This window comes from Tiliqua scincoides, chromosome 3 (assembly GCF_035046505.1).
Source record: "Tiliqua scincoides isolate rTilSci1 chromosome 3, rTilSci1.hap2, whole genome shotgun sequence".
In the NCBI taxonomy this organism is placed as follows: Eukaryota; Metazoa; Chordata; class Lepidosauria; order Squamata; family Scincidae; genus Tiliqua; species Tiliqua scincoides.
The window spans coordinates 128,016,231-128,034,715 of NC_089823.1; the positions used below are offsets into that span (position 1 = coordinate 128,016,231).

At 46.4% G+C, this 18,485-nt stretch overlaps 1 protein-coding gene across 2 annotated transcripts in view; it reads left to right on the forward strand.

The window, feature by feature from the left end:
• Window positions 1-2,263: 2,263 nt before the first annotated feature.
• The window catches only part of FGFRL1 (fibroblast growth factor receptor like 1), a 202,105-nt gene continuing 185,883 nt past the window's right edge, over window positions 2,264-18,485 (forward strand). Inside the window, exons 1-2 of one of the 2 annotated variants that reach the window (XM_066620920.1) lie at window positions 2,264-2,461; window positions 5,705-5,808. In XM_066620920.1, the coding sequence (XP_066477017.1) occupies window positions 5,748-5,808 (61 nt within the window). In that variant the 5' untranslated portion in view covers window positions 2,264-2,461; window positions 5,705-5,747. Of the gene's footprint in view, window positions 2,462-2,997; window positions 3,560-5,704; window positions 5,809-18,485 lie in introns of those variants that run through there. The other variant, XM_066620919.1, reaches the window with a different exon arrangement.

An 18,485-nucleotide genomic window follows, 5' to 3' on the forward strand; every position in this document is an offset into this window, starting at 1 on the left:
AATTTGAATAAAATTTACATAAATTTACATAAATGAATATATTAAAGATGGACTTATATGAATGAATGAAGGTCTTGCAATAGCTCCAGGCCTTTAAAAGTCCTGGCACAAAGCAAGGCCACTCTTTCCTTCACTGCCACTGTTGCATCACAGACATGAAACAGCAAGCAGTGGAGGGAGCCCTCATCCCACAGCTCACGCAAGAGGTCAAACAGTCGCCCTCATGCTGAGAGCAATTGTATCGGGCCAGTGCAGACTCCAACACATCTCTGGAGGGCCAGAGGCTCATTGGAGACCGGCGGCTCCCTGAGGGCCGCATTGGGAGTCCTCAAGGGCCGCAAGTGGCCCCAGGGCCGGGGTTTGGGCACCCCTGGTCTATAGGAAAGGGCAGGCTGAGAGGAATCCAATGACACCAGAATCATCCTGATCCAATGAAAGCAGCCCCAAAAACAGCTGAGAAGGAAGTCCTTCCCTCTAAGCAGAGGAGTGTACTGAGCCCTACGGAAAGCAAAACGAAGCCTCATGGTCGTGTTTTCTCACAAGTAAGCGAATGTGCCTTGGCTGGTGTGGAAGATCAGGTGAAGGAGAGTGCAAGGCTATTGCAATGGTCCTGATCCTATGCACCTGCAGCTAAACAAGTGCTCCAGAAGGCAGCTCCCCCCCCCCCCACTAAAAAGGCTCAAAACAGAGGCTTCAGCTGATAAGGTGAACCTTTTTGAGACTTGTGAAGCCAGGTGGATCCTGACAGTGATCTGCTTGAAACAGGAGTTCTTAAATTGAACTGGGCACTGGATGGGACTGAAAACCTTACTGATTTTGGAGGGGGGTGCTATTGCAGGCAGGCTACAAATTCACTTGGTGGACCAGGGCTGGTTTCTGCTTATTTAATTGTTTTACTTTAATTATTTATACTTATTTATTTTAATTTGCCTGATGATGTCACTTCCACCATGACATCACTTCTGGTGGGTCTTGCACAGATTGTCATTCTAAAAAGTGGGTCCCAGTGCTAAAAGTTTGAGAACTGCTGTAATAAGGTGTTAGTAAGTTGACATCCTGGGTGGGTGGCACCATTACTGACCAAAAACACTAAAATCACAGTTTGGAGGAATAATACCAACATGTTATCTATCAGTCAATGCATAATTTCATGCAGAATGTGTTCTATCTTTGTTCTATCAAAAGATACAGCCCAAAAATCAGTGGGGGTGGAGTGATGGTACATTACCACGCCCACCACCTGGGGTGTTGCCCCACCCACTGCATGGGGGGGGTAATGCGCTGCCATCCCCCAGTGGGTGACACAAACCCTAGTGACGCCACTGAGTTTGGTGTCTGAAATCTCACTGCAACAATGTGTGTATATCTTTTGTAGTGCTGTGTCATGATCACATGCTGGGGGGGAATATGTCCTAAAGTCTGCTAGCTAAAATCAGAGGTTAAAGTCTTACAGGACAGGTGACTTTTCCACTCTCCTCACTAAACGGGGAAGCAAAAGAACTCTGTGTACATATTTTGATGCTCTTTGCTTGAGATCAAGTCACCAACTCAAAGAAGAATCGGGAGGGGGCTTAACATGTTAGGTGTACATCTCAAATTTTTTTCAGGTCCATGTCAACACACAAACATGACACAACACAGACACAGACACACACACTCAGGTGGACGGCACCCAGCGGGGGAGCACAGATATTTGACTGAAGAAAAGAGGTGGTTTTGTCCCGGCATGACTCCCCCCTTTTCTAAGCAACGGAGGAGTACTTCTTGCAAGGATCAGTCACCCCCACGTCCAACTGCTCACCTACCCTCTCTCCCCTGGGAGGCTCAGTCCACCTCCCCCTCGCAGCGTGGTGGGAGAACTGAGAGCCCCATCCTATGCATGCCTACTGAGAAGTCAGTCCCATTCAAGTCAATGGGGCTTCCTTCCTCCCAGGAAAGTGCGGATAGGGCTGTAGCCTCAGAGCCCAAGCCTGTGCCTGTCAACTCAGAAGCAAGTCCTATTATAGTCAATGGGGCCTCCTCCCAGGAAAGATAGGGCTCTGGGCCCAATCCCCCGCGCCTCAGCACCCAAAGGAGTACGCAGGTAAGGCAGGGAGAAGCGGAGGAGGGGACTGCACTGCCCAGAGCGAGTGGGCAGGGAGGGTGCCTGGCTGGCGCTCTCCCTCGGCAGCGCCATGTGGCCAGTCCTCTTGAAAGCGCCACCCACAGGCCGGGGGCGAGAAAGTGCGGGGAGGCAGCGGCCGTCTTCTCCCGCTCACACGCACGCTTGGCTGCGGGGTCCGAGCCTCCCCACGGCGCCTCTCCCAGGAAGAAAGGGGAGGCTGGGCGGTGACTCGGCCTCTTCACCTGCTGCGGGCCCAATCCTGGGCGAGGGGCGGCGATTCCTGGCGATCCGCACTCAAGAGCCCCATCCTATCCATGTCTACTCAGTCCAGTTATAGTCAGTGGGGCTTCCTGCCAGGTAAGTGTGGATGGAACTGCAGCCTCAGAGCCCAAGCCTAGCCACGTCTACTCAGAAGTAAGTCCCATCATAGTCAATGGGGCTTACTTCCAGGTAAGTGTGGCTAAGATTGGCCAGGGAGCACGGCTGGCCGGGGCTGGCGGCCCTGGGAGTCTCGGTGGGAGGAAGTGCTGCTATGCTCGGCTGCACAGAGCAGAGGGGCCCAGAGCTCCGAGGAGCCGCGGCACCTCAGCAGCACCGGGAGCCCTCCGAGGCGCTGTGGCTGCTGGCAGTCGCCCTGTGGAGCCTGCTCTCGATGCCACCCCCTCTGGAGCAGGACCGTCCCCGCAAGGCGCCCCCACCCCGCCCGCGTCCCCTGCATGCCTGGCGGCTGCGGCTTCCGTGCGCCAGCGGCGGTGGAGGAAGGGTTAAAGGGAGGGAGGCGACCGGAGCTGAGGGCTGAAGCGGATTGGTGCGAAGTTTGGAGCGGGGAGGAGCCGGAGCGCCCTCGCCGACTTCTGCGCTCCCCAGAATCGCCCCGCAAAGGGGGTGGGGGTGGGGGTGGGAAGAAGGGGGAGCCTCTCCTCGCGCTCGCTCCAGCAGCTGCAGCCGCCAGCCCCTCGCTCCGTCCCGTCCTCCCCACCCCTCCCCTCCCCACCCCTCCGGCCCCGAGGACGGCATCCCGCCGCCGCCCCCCCCCCCGCTGGCATCCTGCAGCCCGGAGCGCCCCCCCGCAGTCGCTCTGCGGAGCGGAGCCGAGAGAGCTCGGGAGGGAGCCTCCGCTGCCCGACGCCCGGGGGGACCCACGGGGCTGCCAGCTGCCGGCTCCTTTGTGGGGAGGAAGATGGTGGCGCGCGGAGCCCGTCGGTGAAGCCGCGGCAGCCGGCCCTGTGCTTCCCCGGGCGGCGCCTTTGGGGGCGGCCGTCGACGCGCCCCTGGGCGCCCCTCGCAGGAGCCTGTCAGAGTCCGCGCACCCACCGAGCCCCGAGCCCGGCCGCGGGAGCGGGGCGCACATGGGACGAGCCGGAGGAGGCGCTGCCGTCGAGGATCCCCGGCGGGCGCTGCGGGAGATGCGGAGAGCGACTTGAGCCGGGAGTGCGGCGCCCGAGGAGGCTCCAGGTACGCGCTGGCGGAGAAGAGAGCCCCCTGCGCCCTCCACCTGCCTGGACGTGGTCGGGAGCCAGCCAGGGGCCCCCCTCGGGCCGGAGCCCCCAGCCCGGGCTCGGGGTGGGCGAGCGCATGAATGAATGGACGCCCGCTGCACGCCTCCTCCTGCGGGACCCGATCTTGCCTGCCGCGGGTGCCCCGTTCCCGCCAGCCCGGCTGCCTGTGCGCCTCCTCCGCCTGCTCTCAGCGGCGCTCGCTCGCCCGACCAGTGAGCTGCAGATCGATCGCAGCCTTGATCTCGCGAATACCTCGGGGTCGGTCCGTGGCGCCAGGCGGAGCGGCACCAGCCTGCAGCCGCCTGTCATTTTCCACCCGGGATGCCGCTGGAGGCTGGGTGGACGGTGCGGGGGAAGGCAAGGCTCAGCTTGACGACGTTCTTTCCGTCGTACTCAATGCGGACTAGCTGCTCCGTAAGGCTTATCCACCCCTGACGTTGAAAGGACGGGCGCCTCCGTCCTTTCCTAAGTACCTACTACTTATGGGGCAATTGCTGCGCAATCCTGTGCAGGTCTACTCAGAAGTAACTTCATTGTGTTTAATGGAGCTGGAAAGTATGTGTAGGATTGCAGCCTTAAACAGCCCAATCCTATGCATATCTACTTGGAAGGAAGTCCCTTTGTAGTCAGTGAGACTTACTCCCAGATAAGGGTGCCTAGGATTGCAGCTGGACAGCGCAATCCTGTGCTTGTCTACTCAGAAGTAAGTCCCGTTGAGTTCAATGGGGCTGTCTCCCAGGAGGCATAGGATTGGACTCTGAGGCTACATTCCAGTCCACACTTATCTGGGAGTAAGCACCATTGACTACAGTGGGACTTACTTCTGAGTAGAGATGCCTAGGATAGGGCTCTGAGGCGACAGTCCTATCCACACTTTCCTGGAAGTAAGCCCCATTGAACATAATGGGAGTTAATTCTGAGTAGGCAAGCATAGGATTGGGCTCTTAATCCAAAGCAACCAAGCGTGCGTTTACACCGATTTAACCAATCTGGACCTTCAGCTTGAGGCTGTGCTTGTCAGGTCTGGACTCTCCTGACTGATGTTCTTGGGAAGCAGGCAATCATGATCGCTTCTGCCTGTTGGGTTGTTTTGGAAAGCTTAGGGTGAGTTAAGTTTAAGTTAATGTTTCCTGCAGAGTCGCTTTTCCCTGGGACCCTGCTTCTTCCCTGTGCTGTGGGTCAGCTTCCCCCTCTTTCTGCTCACCCCAGATGATGGGAATGCCATGCACCCTTCACCTGGAAAGCTGTGCATTGGTGCTTTTGCCTTTGTTTATACAACTTTCTTTCCCAAAGGATCCCCCCCTCCCTAGGAGTGGTGGTGCAAATTTGTAAGCTAATGGCAATGTGTAATTATTTGCTTTGTTGGATGCTTGACACAGATTGTTGTGTGTCCTGAGGGCAGGGAACATTTAAACCAGGGAGTTTACAAGAGGGAGGAATTCAGACAGTGTTTAGAGAAATGGGAATTTCAGCAGGCCAGCGGAATGGAACTCATGTCAGTGCAATCTACCTGGATGCTTGAGTGTTTCTTTCCATCCTGCAAATATTAGGAAAGCATTTAAAAATATGAAAGATTAAAGTCGGTGTGCTTTGAGGTCAACATTCTGTGTAAACCCAGTGTTGAACTTAAGAGAAGGGATTCCTGTGTCAAAGGACAGCAACATAACACAAAACCAAATTTGGCATTATTGACAGGTAGAAAAACAACTTTTTCTGTCACAGATGGCAAGATACTCCGCTATCTTCCTGAGTGTGAGGTTTTCTTTAAAAGCCAACATTTTATTTTATGGCATTTTTCTCTTCTAATTCTGTGGAAGGAGTACCTAGGTAATAAACCTTTAACTGACAGTTTGGAAGTCTTCCAGGGCAGGGCTTTTGTAGAATGTGTATTATTCAGGAGCAAATGAGCAGACATCTGTTTAAGCACTTAATTAATAATCAAAAACTTAACTTATATGATATGTTTCTAAAATCTCAGCAGTGGAATGTAATCTGTACCACTGACATCTTTTTGTTAGACAGAAATAATTTTGAGGAGATGAAGAGTCATGGTGTTTTGTTTTTGCATTTATCTTTTCCCCTGCCCTTTCTCCTTTTTCAGGTTGGGAAGAACAAACTGAACTAGAGAGAATCCAGGTTTCACAATGGAAGTCCAGGTTGCTTTGCTTTTTGTCGGAGTTATTGCACTCGCTGACTCAGCAAGAGGTAAGTGGAATGAGCCTCAGACTGCCTGGAAGTGGTTTGCAGTCTGTATTTTAAAACTAGTTGGACACATGCTCTGTGCTTATATTTGAATACTTGAATTCCTTGCAGGGAACCCTCTAATAATGATCCTTGTGTACAAAAATCTTGCTTGCTCCTTGCAGTTGGAGCATTGCATCTCAAAAAGCAATTAGGTTCACGTTTTTGTGCTTTTCTCCTGCTGTGCAGGTGTGCTCTGGGGGCTTTCCATTGCCGTTGTTTCCTAGGTGTGAAAATACACAGTTGGCTTCCAATTTTCAGATGGGAGTAAAAGGAAAACAATTGCATTCCTTGGTGGATCAGGAGAGCCTCTCCCCTTTGGTAATCTCTCCCTGCCTGGCTCTGTGTATTCCCAATAGCACTAACTAAACAAACAAATCCATTAACTTCCCCCAAGTGACAGACAAATGACAGTTCTCAACAGCCAGTACATATTTTACAACTGGGGCTCCAACACATGATCAAATTCCCCTAAACAGGTTGCATTACCACAGAGAAACTCAGCTTCAACCCTAAACCCACTTACTAGGCAGTAAGCCCCACTGAACACATGGAACTTACTTCTGAGTTAGCATACAGAAGATTGCGCTATAAGGAAGTAAATGTCTGATTCTTTGTCAAGAATATAACTTTCCAAAGGCTTGGGAAACAACTATTCAGGGAGCGGATGTACTCCTTTTCTTATCAAGGGGTCTAGGGGAACTCTTGCTCAGAGTTGACCATATTAGCACTAAGGCATATCTGATGAATGTCTTCTTGCATGACACAAAAATGCCTTATTGACGCATATTGGTACATTAACAGCACAAGCCTGGACGTATTTACTCCAAAGTAAGTTTCACTGAATTCAGTGGAACTTAATCCCAGATATGGGATAGGATTGCAGCCCAAGCTAAGTTTATAGACATATCCTATTTTGTCAGAAGTTCTGATGCAAGAAATAAAAAGGGTACAGTCCATCCCATTAACCTCAGTGCCAGACTCCAGTTGACATTAATCACTTTGGATTGCTCTCATGAATGGCAGAAACACCCAGAACAGAGTTCAGTCTCAATTAGCTTACAGTTTTAAACGTGATATTAGCTTCTTTAGTTGTAACATATGGGCCAGTATGAGGCGGGAGGGAGTCAAAGCCTTGCTGTGAAAACAATGGGAGTTTAGTTAATGCATATTTCCTCCATTGTTCTCACTCCCTAGCAAATATTTTATAGAAGCAGTAGCAGTGTAAAATGATCCTGCTACATGCTGGATGAAAGGCAAAACAGTATATAGCTCTTAAAGACCTGAGTTTGAATGGAGACACAATCTTAAGATGGAGGAAGTAGACAGTCCTGAACGAACTAAACTGATGTCAGTGTTATATATTCAATTTAAGGAATATAGATTACCTAATACACCCAGTAGAACTCAGTGAAGAATCTAGAGTGACTTGTAGACAAAAAGATTTTTGTGTGGATTCTGAATAAGGACATGTTCTTTTTCAGTCCTAGCTTTTTTAAACTACGTTTTTGGGTTATTGTCTGTCTTAAATGTGACATTTGCATTTGGGTGTTTTGTGCTGTGCTTTTGCTAGTACTTAAAAGGTAATGGTTGTTCTTTTGGAGTTTTTTTTTTGGCTTCCATAGGCAAAAAGCAGCAGTTGACACAAAGAATGAACATTTGTGTTGTTTGATTAGAAATTAGCTTAATGGAAATGTGCTCAAAACAGAAGTAGAATTCTGAGACATTTCTGATTGCTGCAGTTGGCAAAACAGTATTGAAGGGAAGTTTGCAGTTGGAAGAAAATAATAGAATCTAGTGTGTGTGTGTGAAATGTGGATGTGATAAAGTGACACGTATAGTGATCTCTCTTCAAAGATGATGGAAATGTTGCCAAAGTCTGAAATAGGAACTTTAAAATATACCAAAGTGAATAGAGAAACATCTTGTGCGCTATAAAGTGTCATCTGTTTAAAGTGTAGCTAAGTAGCTTTTAAGTGCTATTGTCTAAAGTGTACCTGTGGATTTCCCTCCCCCCCCCAATATATTTGTTGAAGCAATTCTGCTGCAGTTCTACAGAGGTTTTCTATTCTAGTCCTTCAGATATTCTTTATAATTTAGTGGTGAAATCGCAAGATAAAAAAGTTATAGAGAAATGGCTGGGCAGATTAGAGCAGGGATGGCCAACAAATGGATACAAACAAGGAGATATTGCTCCTTGAGGAATCTTATCTGGCCCCTGGAACATTAGCAAATTATAATCAAGAGTTTGTTCCAGATTCACTTGTAAGGAAAAGATGAAGAAAAAGTTTTCAAATAGTGCAGTGTTGAGGTAAGCTATACACTGATGTTGTATTTTTATTTCATACACAGTGTTGTATAGTCCATAATTATGATGCTTTATTAGATGGTGCCAATTTTATGATGAAATGGTACAATCCATTGTTTATGTAACATAAGCACATTTCCAGCTGGTGGAGAACAAGGTAATCCTGAAGATAATAGAAGTTGGCCACTTCAGAATACAAATTGCCTGTTAGGGTTTGGATGGATATGAATTATGGGACAGAAAGGAGGGACGGGGGTAAAGTGGATGTCTGGAAATGACGATGCAGTTACGTGTGTATATTAGAAGAGAGACATGGCTAGGGATTGTTTTGGTGGAACTGAATATATTGTAGTAGACCCAACAGAGTAAATGAGATTTATTTATAACTCACTGACAGACCTCACAATAGGGAAGGATAAATATATATTTATATAAGCCCAAGAAACACTCAGCAATGTTCAAGCAAGGGAGGATGTAGAATCTGACTCTTTCAGCACTTGATCTGGTCCGTCTCTCAGGCTTTGTGGGCCAGCTGGCAATTTCTAAGCTTGGGATAATTTACCCAGCAAATTGAATTAACTGGTTGCACATTAAATTACAAGCATATACTGAACTGGGGAATACCGATTCAAATAAGATGAGATTCCCGACCAAAAACAGGATTAAGCTGAACTGAGAAAATGTAGCTGTAAAGAAAAGTAACGGCCCAATCCTATGGTGCCTGGATGCCGATGAAATAACTGTTATAAAGCAACCGCTGATGGCATGCGCTGTTGGACTGCTGGTAGACAGGCTGAAGGGGCATCTCAGGCTCCATAGGACAGCTGAATATCCACCTTGTAAAGCAGACTGGCAGGAGAGAAGGGATGGGGCTGGGTGGAGGGAGAGCACGAAGTAGGGCAGAATGGGGGTGGGGCAGACGGAACAGAGTGGTGACAGGGTTGGGGAGGAGGGTGGATGGATGTATTTGGATGAACTCCTTAAGATTTCTGGATCCTTTCACATCAATGATGTTTCCCCCCCCCCATCCAAACTAATGAGATGAACATCTAGGATTGCATTGACAGGTTTCCGTAACAATTTTGGGATACTGGATGACACACCTGAATGCCTTAAGCTGAAAAAAGCTACAGCTATAACATTATAGTGGATGTAAGAGACTGTACTGTCTGTATTCTGGTTTTTCTGTCAGGGATGATCCAAGTTATTTTGGTGCCTGAAGTGGTAAATCTAAATGGCATGTACCTTTCGCTCATTAATGCAGGACGTCATTTGCTGGACAGTTCTCCAGTGCACAAGAGGATTTCTGATGAGGTCATGCCCCATGTCTCAGATTGGCTTGTCTTCCCCTTTGACACTTTTAATGTTATCCAGATCCTGCCACTTGAGTTAGGGCTGCCTCTGAACTGTGTTTGGAAGGATCAAATTAGATTATTACTTGTTGGCCTGAATGGGAATAGTAGTTCTCCAGTTCATTCAGCCTCTTGGATGGCTGAGCTTCAAATGTCCAATGTCAGTGTAAGATTGGTTAAATTCCTGCCTAATTTACGTGCGCTGTTATGGCATAGTGGTATCTGAGACATCATTCCTAAAAGTCTGGTTCTGTAGTACTTCAGTAAAGTATGGAAACTCGGCTCATGTATGTATTGTATGCATGAGATTCTATGGAATTGGGATGAAAGCACATGGAGACTTTGTGGCCACCCTATAGAGTTACAGTGTGTTTAGACAACTCTATAGGGTGGCAAAAAAGTCTCTATATACTTTCATAGCACAGTGTTTCTTCCAACACAGTAGGAAGCAGCAATGATGTAATAAGTTACACCATAAGAACACATGACCTCAATAAGTTGTGAGCATTCATGAATTTCTAGGGCAACACAGAGCCAAACTATAGGGGTGTAGTACCACAGCACTTGTCATTGCATTATGGCAACATAGCGAGCCTAACAGTAATAACAGGATGGAAATTCGGTTATGTGGAGAGTAGGCTGCAGGGTTGGCACTGTGATTTATCCCACACGGTTTTCACCTCTGCTTAATTATGCACTCTGCTGAGTGGTGGCTCAGCCATAGGATACCATCAGCTTGCAGCAGTTATCATGTTCAGCCATGTTTCCCTAGCTTCTGCATTCCATCATTCAGATGCAGGTAATCCAATCTGATGTTTTTTTCTCCGCATGGTATCTCGGTGACACGCAGTCCAATATTTGTTCCAAATCTGTCAAGTTGCCATCCTGTTCGTTCTTGTGGCCATATATGGTGAGACAAGGGTGCGCTTGGCTGGCTACAGCATTTTGTTCAAAATGTCATATGGTGTATTTAGGAGTTTGGGGTAAAGAAGTCAGCTTCTCTCTGTTGGCCCATCATCAGAGATTCCCAATCAGTGGGTTTGGAGTTCACTTTCATTTTTGGTGAGATTTCATTTATCTCTACCGCATATACTTGCTGTGTGACTTGCCTCGTGCTTCTGTTGTAGTTAAGTTAACCTAAAACACATGCAGTAATTTGGCATATGATATTTTCTGGGACTATAAAAATTAATAAGGGTGTCAAATAGATCCTTGCATTACCCAAGCAAGTGGGACAGCTTTAAAGTTAACTTTTAGCTTCATCAGTGTTTCAATTCATTGAAGTAGTGACTTTAATGACATAACACTTTTTTCTTCCTTTTTTTTATAACGGAGGAATGATCTGTAAGACCTGGTCTCAACCCCACTGAAATCTGTATGTATTTTAATGAATTTTGAATTGGGAATGATACCCCATTTGGCAACTAATAATAGCTTTCTATGAATTTATTTTGCATTGTGCTGTACATCTTGCTTATATCAAAATACTCTCAAAATACCCTCCTCAATCTTGCATTGTTAACAATTCTCTCTGGCTTTTACGTATGACCTATGTCAGCCTGCAACGTAAATGCTGATTTCTTTTGATTTTGTTTTTTCTGTAAAACATATTTTCTGTGGATTTGTTGCTTAGTCTTCTTTGACCTTCACTTACTGGACAAACATCTGTGATCTGGAACCACAGATAGGAACCAGCCTGGAGGGCAGATAATTGATAAAACATGGAAGGTTCCATTTTTGTGCTGAAAAGTAATTTATCCTTGGAGTGAATATTGGAATATTTATCATGAACATTAGAAAGACATTAGGTGGTTTTAGATTTTGATTTGGTGGCTGAGTCTGTGAGCAGGCCTGGGTTCAGATGTGAAAATCCGTCAATATCTGCCATATTGCAGCAGGGGAGCTGAGACTTATTTGTTTAAGATAAGAACATAAGAACAGCCCCACTGGGTCAGGCCATAGGCCCATCTAGTCCAGCTTCCTGTATCTCAGCGGCCCACCAAATGCCCCAGGGAGCACACCAGATAACAAGAGACCTCATCCTGGTGCTCTCCCTTGCATCTGGCATTCTGACTTATAAGATATTTATATCCCACCTGTCCCCTTCCCATTGGGGGTGTGTGCAAAGTGGCTTGCAGTATTTTTTACATATAAGTTGAATGCAAAACAAAAGGAGGGGGTGTGTGCCAACACAGATGCTCAGGATCCTCCTTCCCTCCCCCCCGGCACTCCTCCTCCCCCCTCCCTCCTCCCCCCCTTGCCCTGGAACGCCTCCTCCCACCCTCCTCCCATGCCTCCACCTACCTCTTTGCTGCCCGGCGGTTTGCTGACTGCCGAGCAGCGGAACTCTGGTCCGGCGCTAGGGCGTTCAAACGTGCCTTACGGCAGATTTTTGACATTGCGCGCTGGTGGTAAGCCGGTGCACACTCCTTAGGATTTTGGGCCCTCAAGCTGATTATCTGAATGTTCTTTTGCTTTTTGAACGTCTTTTTGGTAAACTAGACAGAGTAACACAAAGGCCTTCTTTAGCTGGGTCTGGAAAAAAAAAATTCTTCTTTTATTTATTCAGTTTGAATAGTATCAATGCAGCTTTCTGTTTTTCCATAGCCATGTAACACCTGACCGAAGTCTGCTGTGGCTTGTAAAATCACGCTTTTCAAAGAGTCTGTTTTCAAATGAATCCCAATGTTACAGTACTTCGTGAAAATAGTTTTCCACTGGTTTTACTAAAAACAATAGTGTTATTTCGTATCAAGTGTTTACCTTCAGTACTTCAAGGAGTACACACTGAAATACATTTAGCTATATCAGGGGTGCCCAGACCCTGGCCCTGGGGCCACTTGTGCCCTCGAAGACTCCCAATGTGGCCCTCAGGGAGCCCCCAGTCTCCAATGAGCCTCTGGCCCTCCGAGGACTTGCTGTAGCCCGCACTGGCCTGATCCAACTGTTAGACCTCTCGTGTGAGCTGTGGGATGAGGGCTCCCTCCGCTGCTTGCTGTTTCACATTGGTGATGTAGCAGCAGCAGCAGCAGCAGCAACAAAGGCCAGCCTTGCTTTGTGCAAGGCCTTTTATAGGCCTTGAGCTATTGCAAGACATTCATTCATTCATATAAGTTCATCTTTAATATATTCATTTATGTAAACATATGTAAATTTATTCAAATTTTAAATGTAAATTTATTTTTTCCCTGGCCCCCGACACAGTGTCAGAGAGATGATGTGGCCCTCTTGCCAAAAACTTTGGACACCCCTGAGCTATATAATAACTAGGTAATAACAAGGTATTTATATACCGCCTTTCTACTCCTCTGACTTTATTCAAGGCGGTTTACATAGGCAGGCGTTTCTAAATCCCTCAAGGGGATTTTTACAATCATAGAGGTTCTCTCTTTCAAGAACCAACAACATTTCAGAATGGAACTTCCTGGTTTGGTCTCACTTCTGGCCTCCAGTTCTCCTATGCAGACAAGCAGCTCCATCTCTCACATAGAGGGCAGCCAAGATGCAGGTGGAATCACTCAGCTCGGCTTTTGTCAGCTGCTTCAAGGTCTCATTCTCAGCCGTCCAGGGAGCTGCCGGTGTCCTCAAACTGGCAACCTTCTGATGTTATCTTTGGGCAAATGGAGGCGACCTCCTGCCCATATATCTGGAGTACTTTTAATATTTATCTTCCCTTTTTTGTGTAGGTAACTCTTTAATCAAGTGTTTTTGGATTTCTCTGTAATTTTTTTAAAAATCAATGGTTTTTTTTTTGTTTTTTTTTTTAAAACAACTTTCCAAAGCCAGTACCCTGGGTTGAACGACACAAGAACAGACAGGGCCTGTAGATAGCGAATGCATGTATGCATCACTTAATGACTGGAATATATTCTGTGAACCTGGTTGTCATTGTCAGGCATGCAGGTGGATTCATCATTGTCTGAGAAACCTAGAAAGGCAGTTGGGTAGCACCCTAGAATGCCTTGTGAGGCCAGGACAGGAAGGAAGGCAGTTGGCTGGCAAAAGCACAAAAGGAAAGCATGCAAAGTATGGGTTAGCTGGTTGAGCTGGCAAGGAAGGAAGCTAGCCTGGTAAGTTAAGAGAGGACTACACCTCATATGTCGTTGGCCGGAATGTCGTCACGTGGCACATACTTGTATTGTGTCTAGGGCCAGTGTTGGGGTTGACATGGTCAGTCACCTGCCAAGGCCCACACCCTGGCAGCAGTGTCACTGTTGGGAGCCCCTTGACTCTGCAGCTCCTTGTCTTCACTATTGGGACCTGTTTGATCCCCCAGTCTGTTGTGACTGCAAGTACTTATTCCCCATCTACTTATTCGCCAGCTCTTTTTCCTGCAAGTGAGCAATTGGCAACTGTGGCAGAAGGAAGATGAGGGTACATTGGAAAAGGGATCTGCAGAAGGGGGGCCCACAATGTGGGCACCTTGCCCAAAGTCCCCCCAAGCAAGATCCTGGCACTACTCCTATCATATATGTAATATTTTTCCCAAACCTGAACAATCCTTCCTGACTAAGGAGTTAAGTTAGATAGAGGTTAAAAGAGAAGATGTTTTAGACCTAATTGATAAATTAAAGATCAATAACAGCCCGAATCCTATGCATGTCTACTCCAAAATAAGTCTCATTAGAGTCAATGGGGCTTACTCCCAGGAAAGTGTGGATAGGATTGGACTGTAAGTCACTGGGCATCCACCCAAGAGTTATTATGGAATTGAAGAATGAAATTGCTGATCTCTTAACTGTACAATTTGTCCCTTAAAATGGCCACAGTGCCAAGGATTGGAGGATAGCAAATGTCATGCCAATCTTTAAAAAAAGGAAGAAGGGACCCAGGAAACTACAGGCCTGTTAGCCTAATGTCTGTTCCAGGTAAGATGGTGGAATGCCTCGTTATAGAATCTTAAAACACATAGAAGAACATGTCTTACTAAGGGAGAATCAGCACAGCTTCTGTAAGGGTCAGTCTTGCCTCACGAACCTCTTAGAATTCTTTGAGAAAGTCATGTGGATGCAGGAGAACTTGTGGATATTTTATATCTGGATTTTCAGAAGGCATTTGATATGGTCCCTCACCAAAGGCTGCCGAGAAAACCTCATAGTCCTCATAATAAAAGGGCAGGTCTTCCTATGGATTAGGAATTGGTTGGGGACCAGAAAACAGTGGTTGTCAATGGGCTATTTTCACAGTGGAGAGAAATGAAAAGCAGTCTGCCCTGAGGATCTGTTCTGGGACTGGTGCTTTTCAACTTGTTCATAAATGACCTGGAGGCAGGGATAAGCATTGAGGTTGCCAAGTTTGCAGATGACACTAAACTTTTCTGGGTGGTGAAGACCAGAGGGTATTGTGAGGAACTCCAGAGCGATCTCTCCAAACCAAGAAAATGGGCTTCAAAATGGCAGATGCATTTCATTGTAAGTAAGTGTAAAGTAATGCATATTGGGGCAAAAAATCAAAACTTCACATAGACTAATGGGTTCTGAGCTGTCTGTGACAGCTTAGCAAAGGAATTTTGGGGTGCTGGTGGACAGCTTGATGAAATGTCAATGCAGTGTGCGGCAGCAGTGAATTCCATGCTAGGGATAATTAAAAAGGGTATTGAAAATAAAACAGCCAATATTATAACACAGTTGTACATATCAATGGTACAGCCTTATCTGGAGTATTGTGTTCAGTTGTGGTCACCACATCTCAAAAAGGATATAGTAGAACTAGAAAAGGTGCAGAAGAGAGCAACCAAAATGATTACTGTTCTGGGGCACCTCCCATATGAAGAAAGACTACAGCATTTGAGGCTCTTCAGTCTACAGAAAAGACGCCTGAGGAGGGACATGATTGAGACATATAAAATTATGCAGGGGATGGAAAGAGTGGATAGAGAGATGCTCTTTTTCCCTCTCACACAATACCAGAACTAGGGGGCATCCACTGAAATTGAGTATCAAGAGGGCTAGAACAAAGAAAATATTTCTTTACCCATTGTGTAATTAGTCTATGGAACTTCTTGCTGTAAGAAGTGGTGATGACATCTGCCTTAGGTGCCTTTAAAAGGGGATTGGACAAATTTCTGGAGGAAAATTCCATCACAGGTTACAAGCCATGATGGGTATGTACAATCTGAGATTAGCTGGTTGCTCATCATGAGGTTCTGGGTAGGAAATTTTTTCTGTCATCCAAATTGGCTGTGGATGGCATTTTTTTGTCTACCCCAGACTGGCGATTCAGGAAACTGTGTTCAGTAAATTTCATGCATTAAAAATTGGTCATGTGTGTTTTTATAAAGTGGCCGAAGTTAAACCCAAGTACAGTCTGGTGTCTTTGTTGGGGGGTGCAAGGGAAAATAGAATGCCAAATTCAAGGGAATGGCAGTGAGATGCAAGGCAGGAGGTCTGGTCTAGAGGGTAGAGCCTCCATTTGCCTGAAGATAACACCCGCAGGTTGCCAGTTCGAGGCCACCGGCACCGTGCGACCTTGAAGCAGCTGACAAGCTGAGCCGAGTTATTCCATCTGCTCTGAGTGTGGGAGGATGGAGGCCTGAATGTTGCGATCAGATCAGAAAGAAACATCTGAATGTTGTGGTTTCTTGATAGAACCTTCTTTTAAATTGTAAAAATCCCTTCAGGGATTTAATTAGCCTGCCTATGTAAACCGTCTTGAATAAAGTCCGAGGAGAAATCTAAGGACCAAGAAAGGCGGTATAGAAATACCTGTATTATTATTATTATATTGTGGTCTTGTGTGTTCCCTGAGGCATTTGGTGGGCTGCAGTAAGATGCAGGAAGTTGGACTTGATGGGCCCTGGGCCTGATCCAGCAGGGCTCTTCTTATGTACTTAGCAGAGTTTAATATAAAGGCAAGTGTAAAAGCATGCAGGGCATCCGTTTCAAGCTAGATACAGATAGTTACCATTCAGGCTATAAATGTTAGATGCATAGTGTTAAATTAATACTACAGATGCTGATTTTTGTAGGGATTTTCCTGAAGATTTACACTGCAAGTCATTTTGTAAGCAAGCTTCTAAATACACCCGAGGTATTGATTAAAACATTATAGCCCAAATCCATGTTACTGATATTTATTCAGTTCAATGTTCAAAATGTATCTATGTATCAGCACCTTTCTGATGCTTAAAGCTTCCAGAACTGTACTTTCCCTTCAGGGGCCATGCTTTCTCCTTGGCTCACTCATATAGGGTCAAATCTTCAAAAGAAAAAAGGATACCAGATTCAGAAATCAAAGTATGAATTTCATTAGAAAATTTGACTCTATTGTCCTTAAATCAAATTTTCATATTCAAAATTCTGGTGACTGAGATTGCCACTTGATGGATAATGGCCAAAAATGGGGTTATATTAAAATGATGACAAGGCTGGGCAAAGTTTGTTTTTGTATTTAAGCCAAATGTTGTCAATAGATTGGACACCTTCAGTTGTCTACTTAGTAAATATATTTTTACTTTGTGAATACCATGTTACACATTTTAATGGGATGTGTATTCTCCAGGTGTTCTGACCTATAGTACCTGGAGTGATAAAATCAGCTATTCATTTCTACAAGTCTAGCTGCTTAGTAATATGTGAAAACAGAGGGTACCTGAGGCTTCTAGACCTCGTCTCCCAACCTGTTTCATTGAGCCAGGCTTCCTGGTAAAATAAGAGTGCAATCCAAAGTGCTGCCGGAACAGGTGCAGCCCTCCCTGAGCCGGCTCAGATTGTTGCAAATGTGCCATAAAGCACGTTGTGACTACTCGTGAGTTGGCAGTGTCAGTTCAAAAGCCTGCGCCAGCCCACCAGTGCTGCATCCCACAGCAACGCCAGACAGAGCAGGTAGGCTAGTGCCAACCAGCGCAGGGGTGCAGCGATGGTGGCAAGGAGGTGAGGAGGGGACGTTCCTGGGCAGGGGGAGGGCAGAATGGGGCAGGATTGGCGAAGTCGTCTTCTGCCATATTTTATCCCCTTTCCTGACCGTCCTGGCATTACACTGGGTTTTGTGCCAGATAAATAGCTGGTGTTTATCCAAGAAGTCCCGTAGAGTTGGCTGGAGCTCGACATGGGGTAAAGGGAAGAATATCTCCTTGTCTTGAGGAGACCTCCAACCACCTCCTAACCTGTACTTGATACAGTGCAGGTCATGTGGACTAGTGTGCCAGCACAGTTTAGGACTGGGCTGGTTAGGCTCTGCAAAGTTGGAGTGATTGTGTGTACTTCCAGAGTCATCTCCATAAAGCATCTTTATGAGCACAGAGCAACTAGGAGTTTAACAGCAGCACCAGCTATGCTACTTAGAAACTCCTTGCTGGCACTGAGAGGGATCCCTCCAGTTCCATAAGAATCCAGAGTTGCTGCTTCTTTAGTCTTTAGCACTTAGCTTGGGAGCAGGTCATCCTCTCAGCCAATATGCTGCTATAGATGTTTCTGCAGTCCGTTGTGGCAGCTGACTGCTATTCAGTCTGTAGATGTGGCCAAGTCTCCAGGGCAGACCTTTCTTATAGGTTCCTAGTAGACAGGCAAACTATCCAGGGGACCACTTCTGCATTGTGGAATGGATGTTGGCATCTAAACCTGAACAGGAAGTGATTGTGCATGACAAGGGAATCAAATAGAAATATTGAACCACTATTCTATTCTTGATTGGATAGGAAGTAATCAAGAGTATGACCTGCCACATGTATTGGGCTGATAACATGTTGGGACAACCCCATGGTTGTCTTGGTGGCCATTGCATCCTGAACTACCCTGACAACTTGGCATAAATGTTGAGGTCCCTCAGAACAAGAATTCAGGTGAGGGACCTCAACACTGAGACTTTCTCTGTCAGCTCAGGTAGGGAGGGGATGGTCAGTACACTGACATGATTTCCAGCCTGTTCTTAGTGCCTAACACCAGATACAAACATTTGGACTCAGCCAGGTAGGAATCTTGGAAAGGGAGGTGGAATACACCAACCTTCTTATTGACTGCTGCAATCTCTGTTTGTCAAGCCTA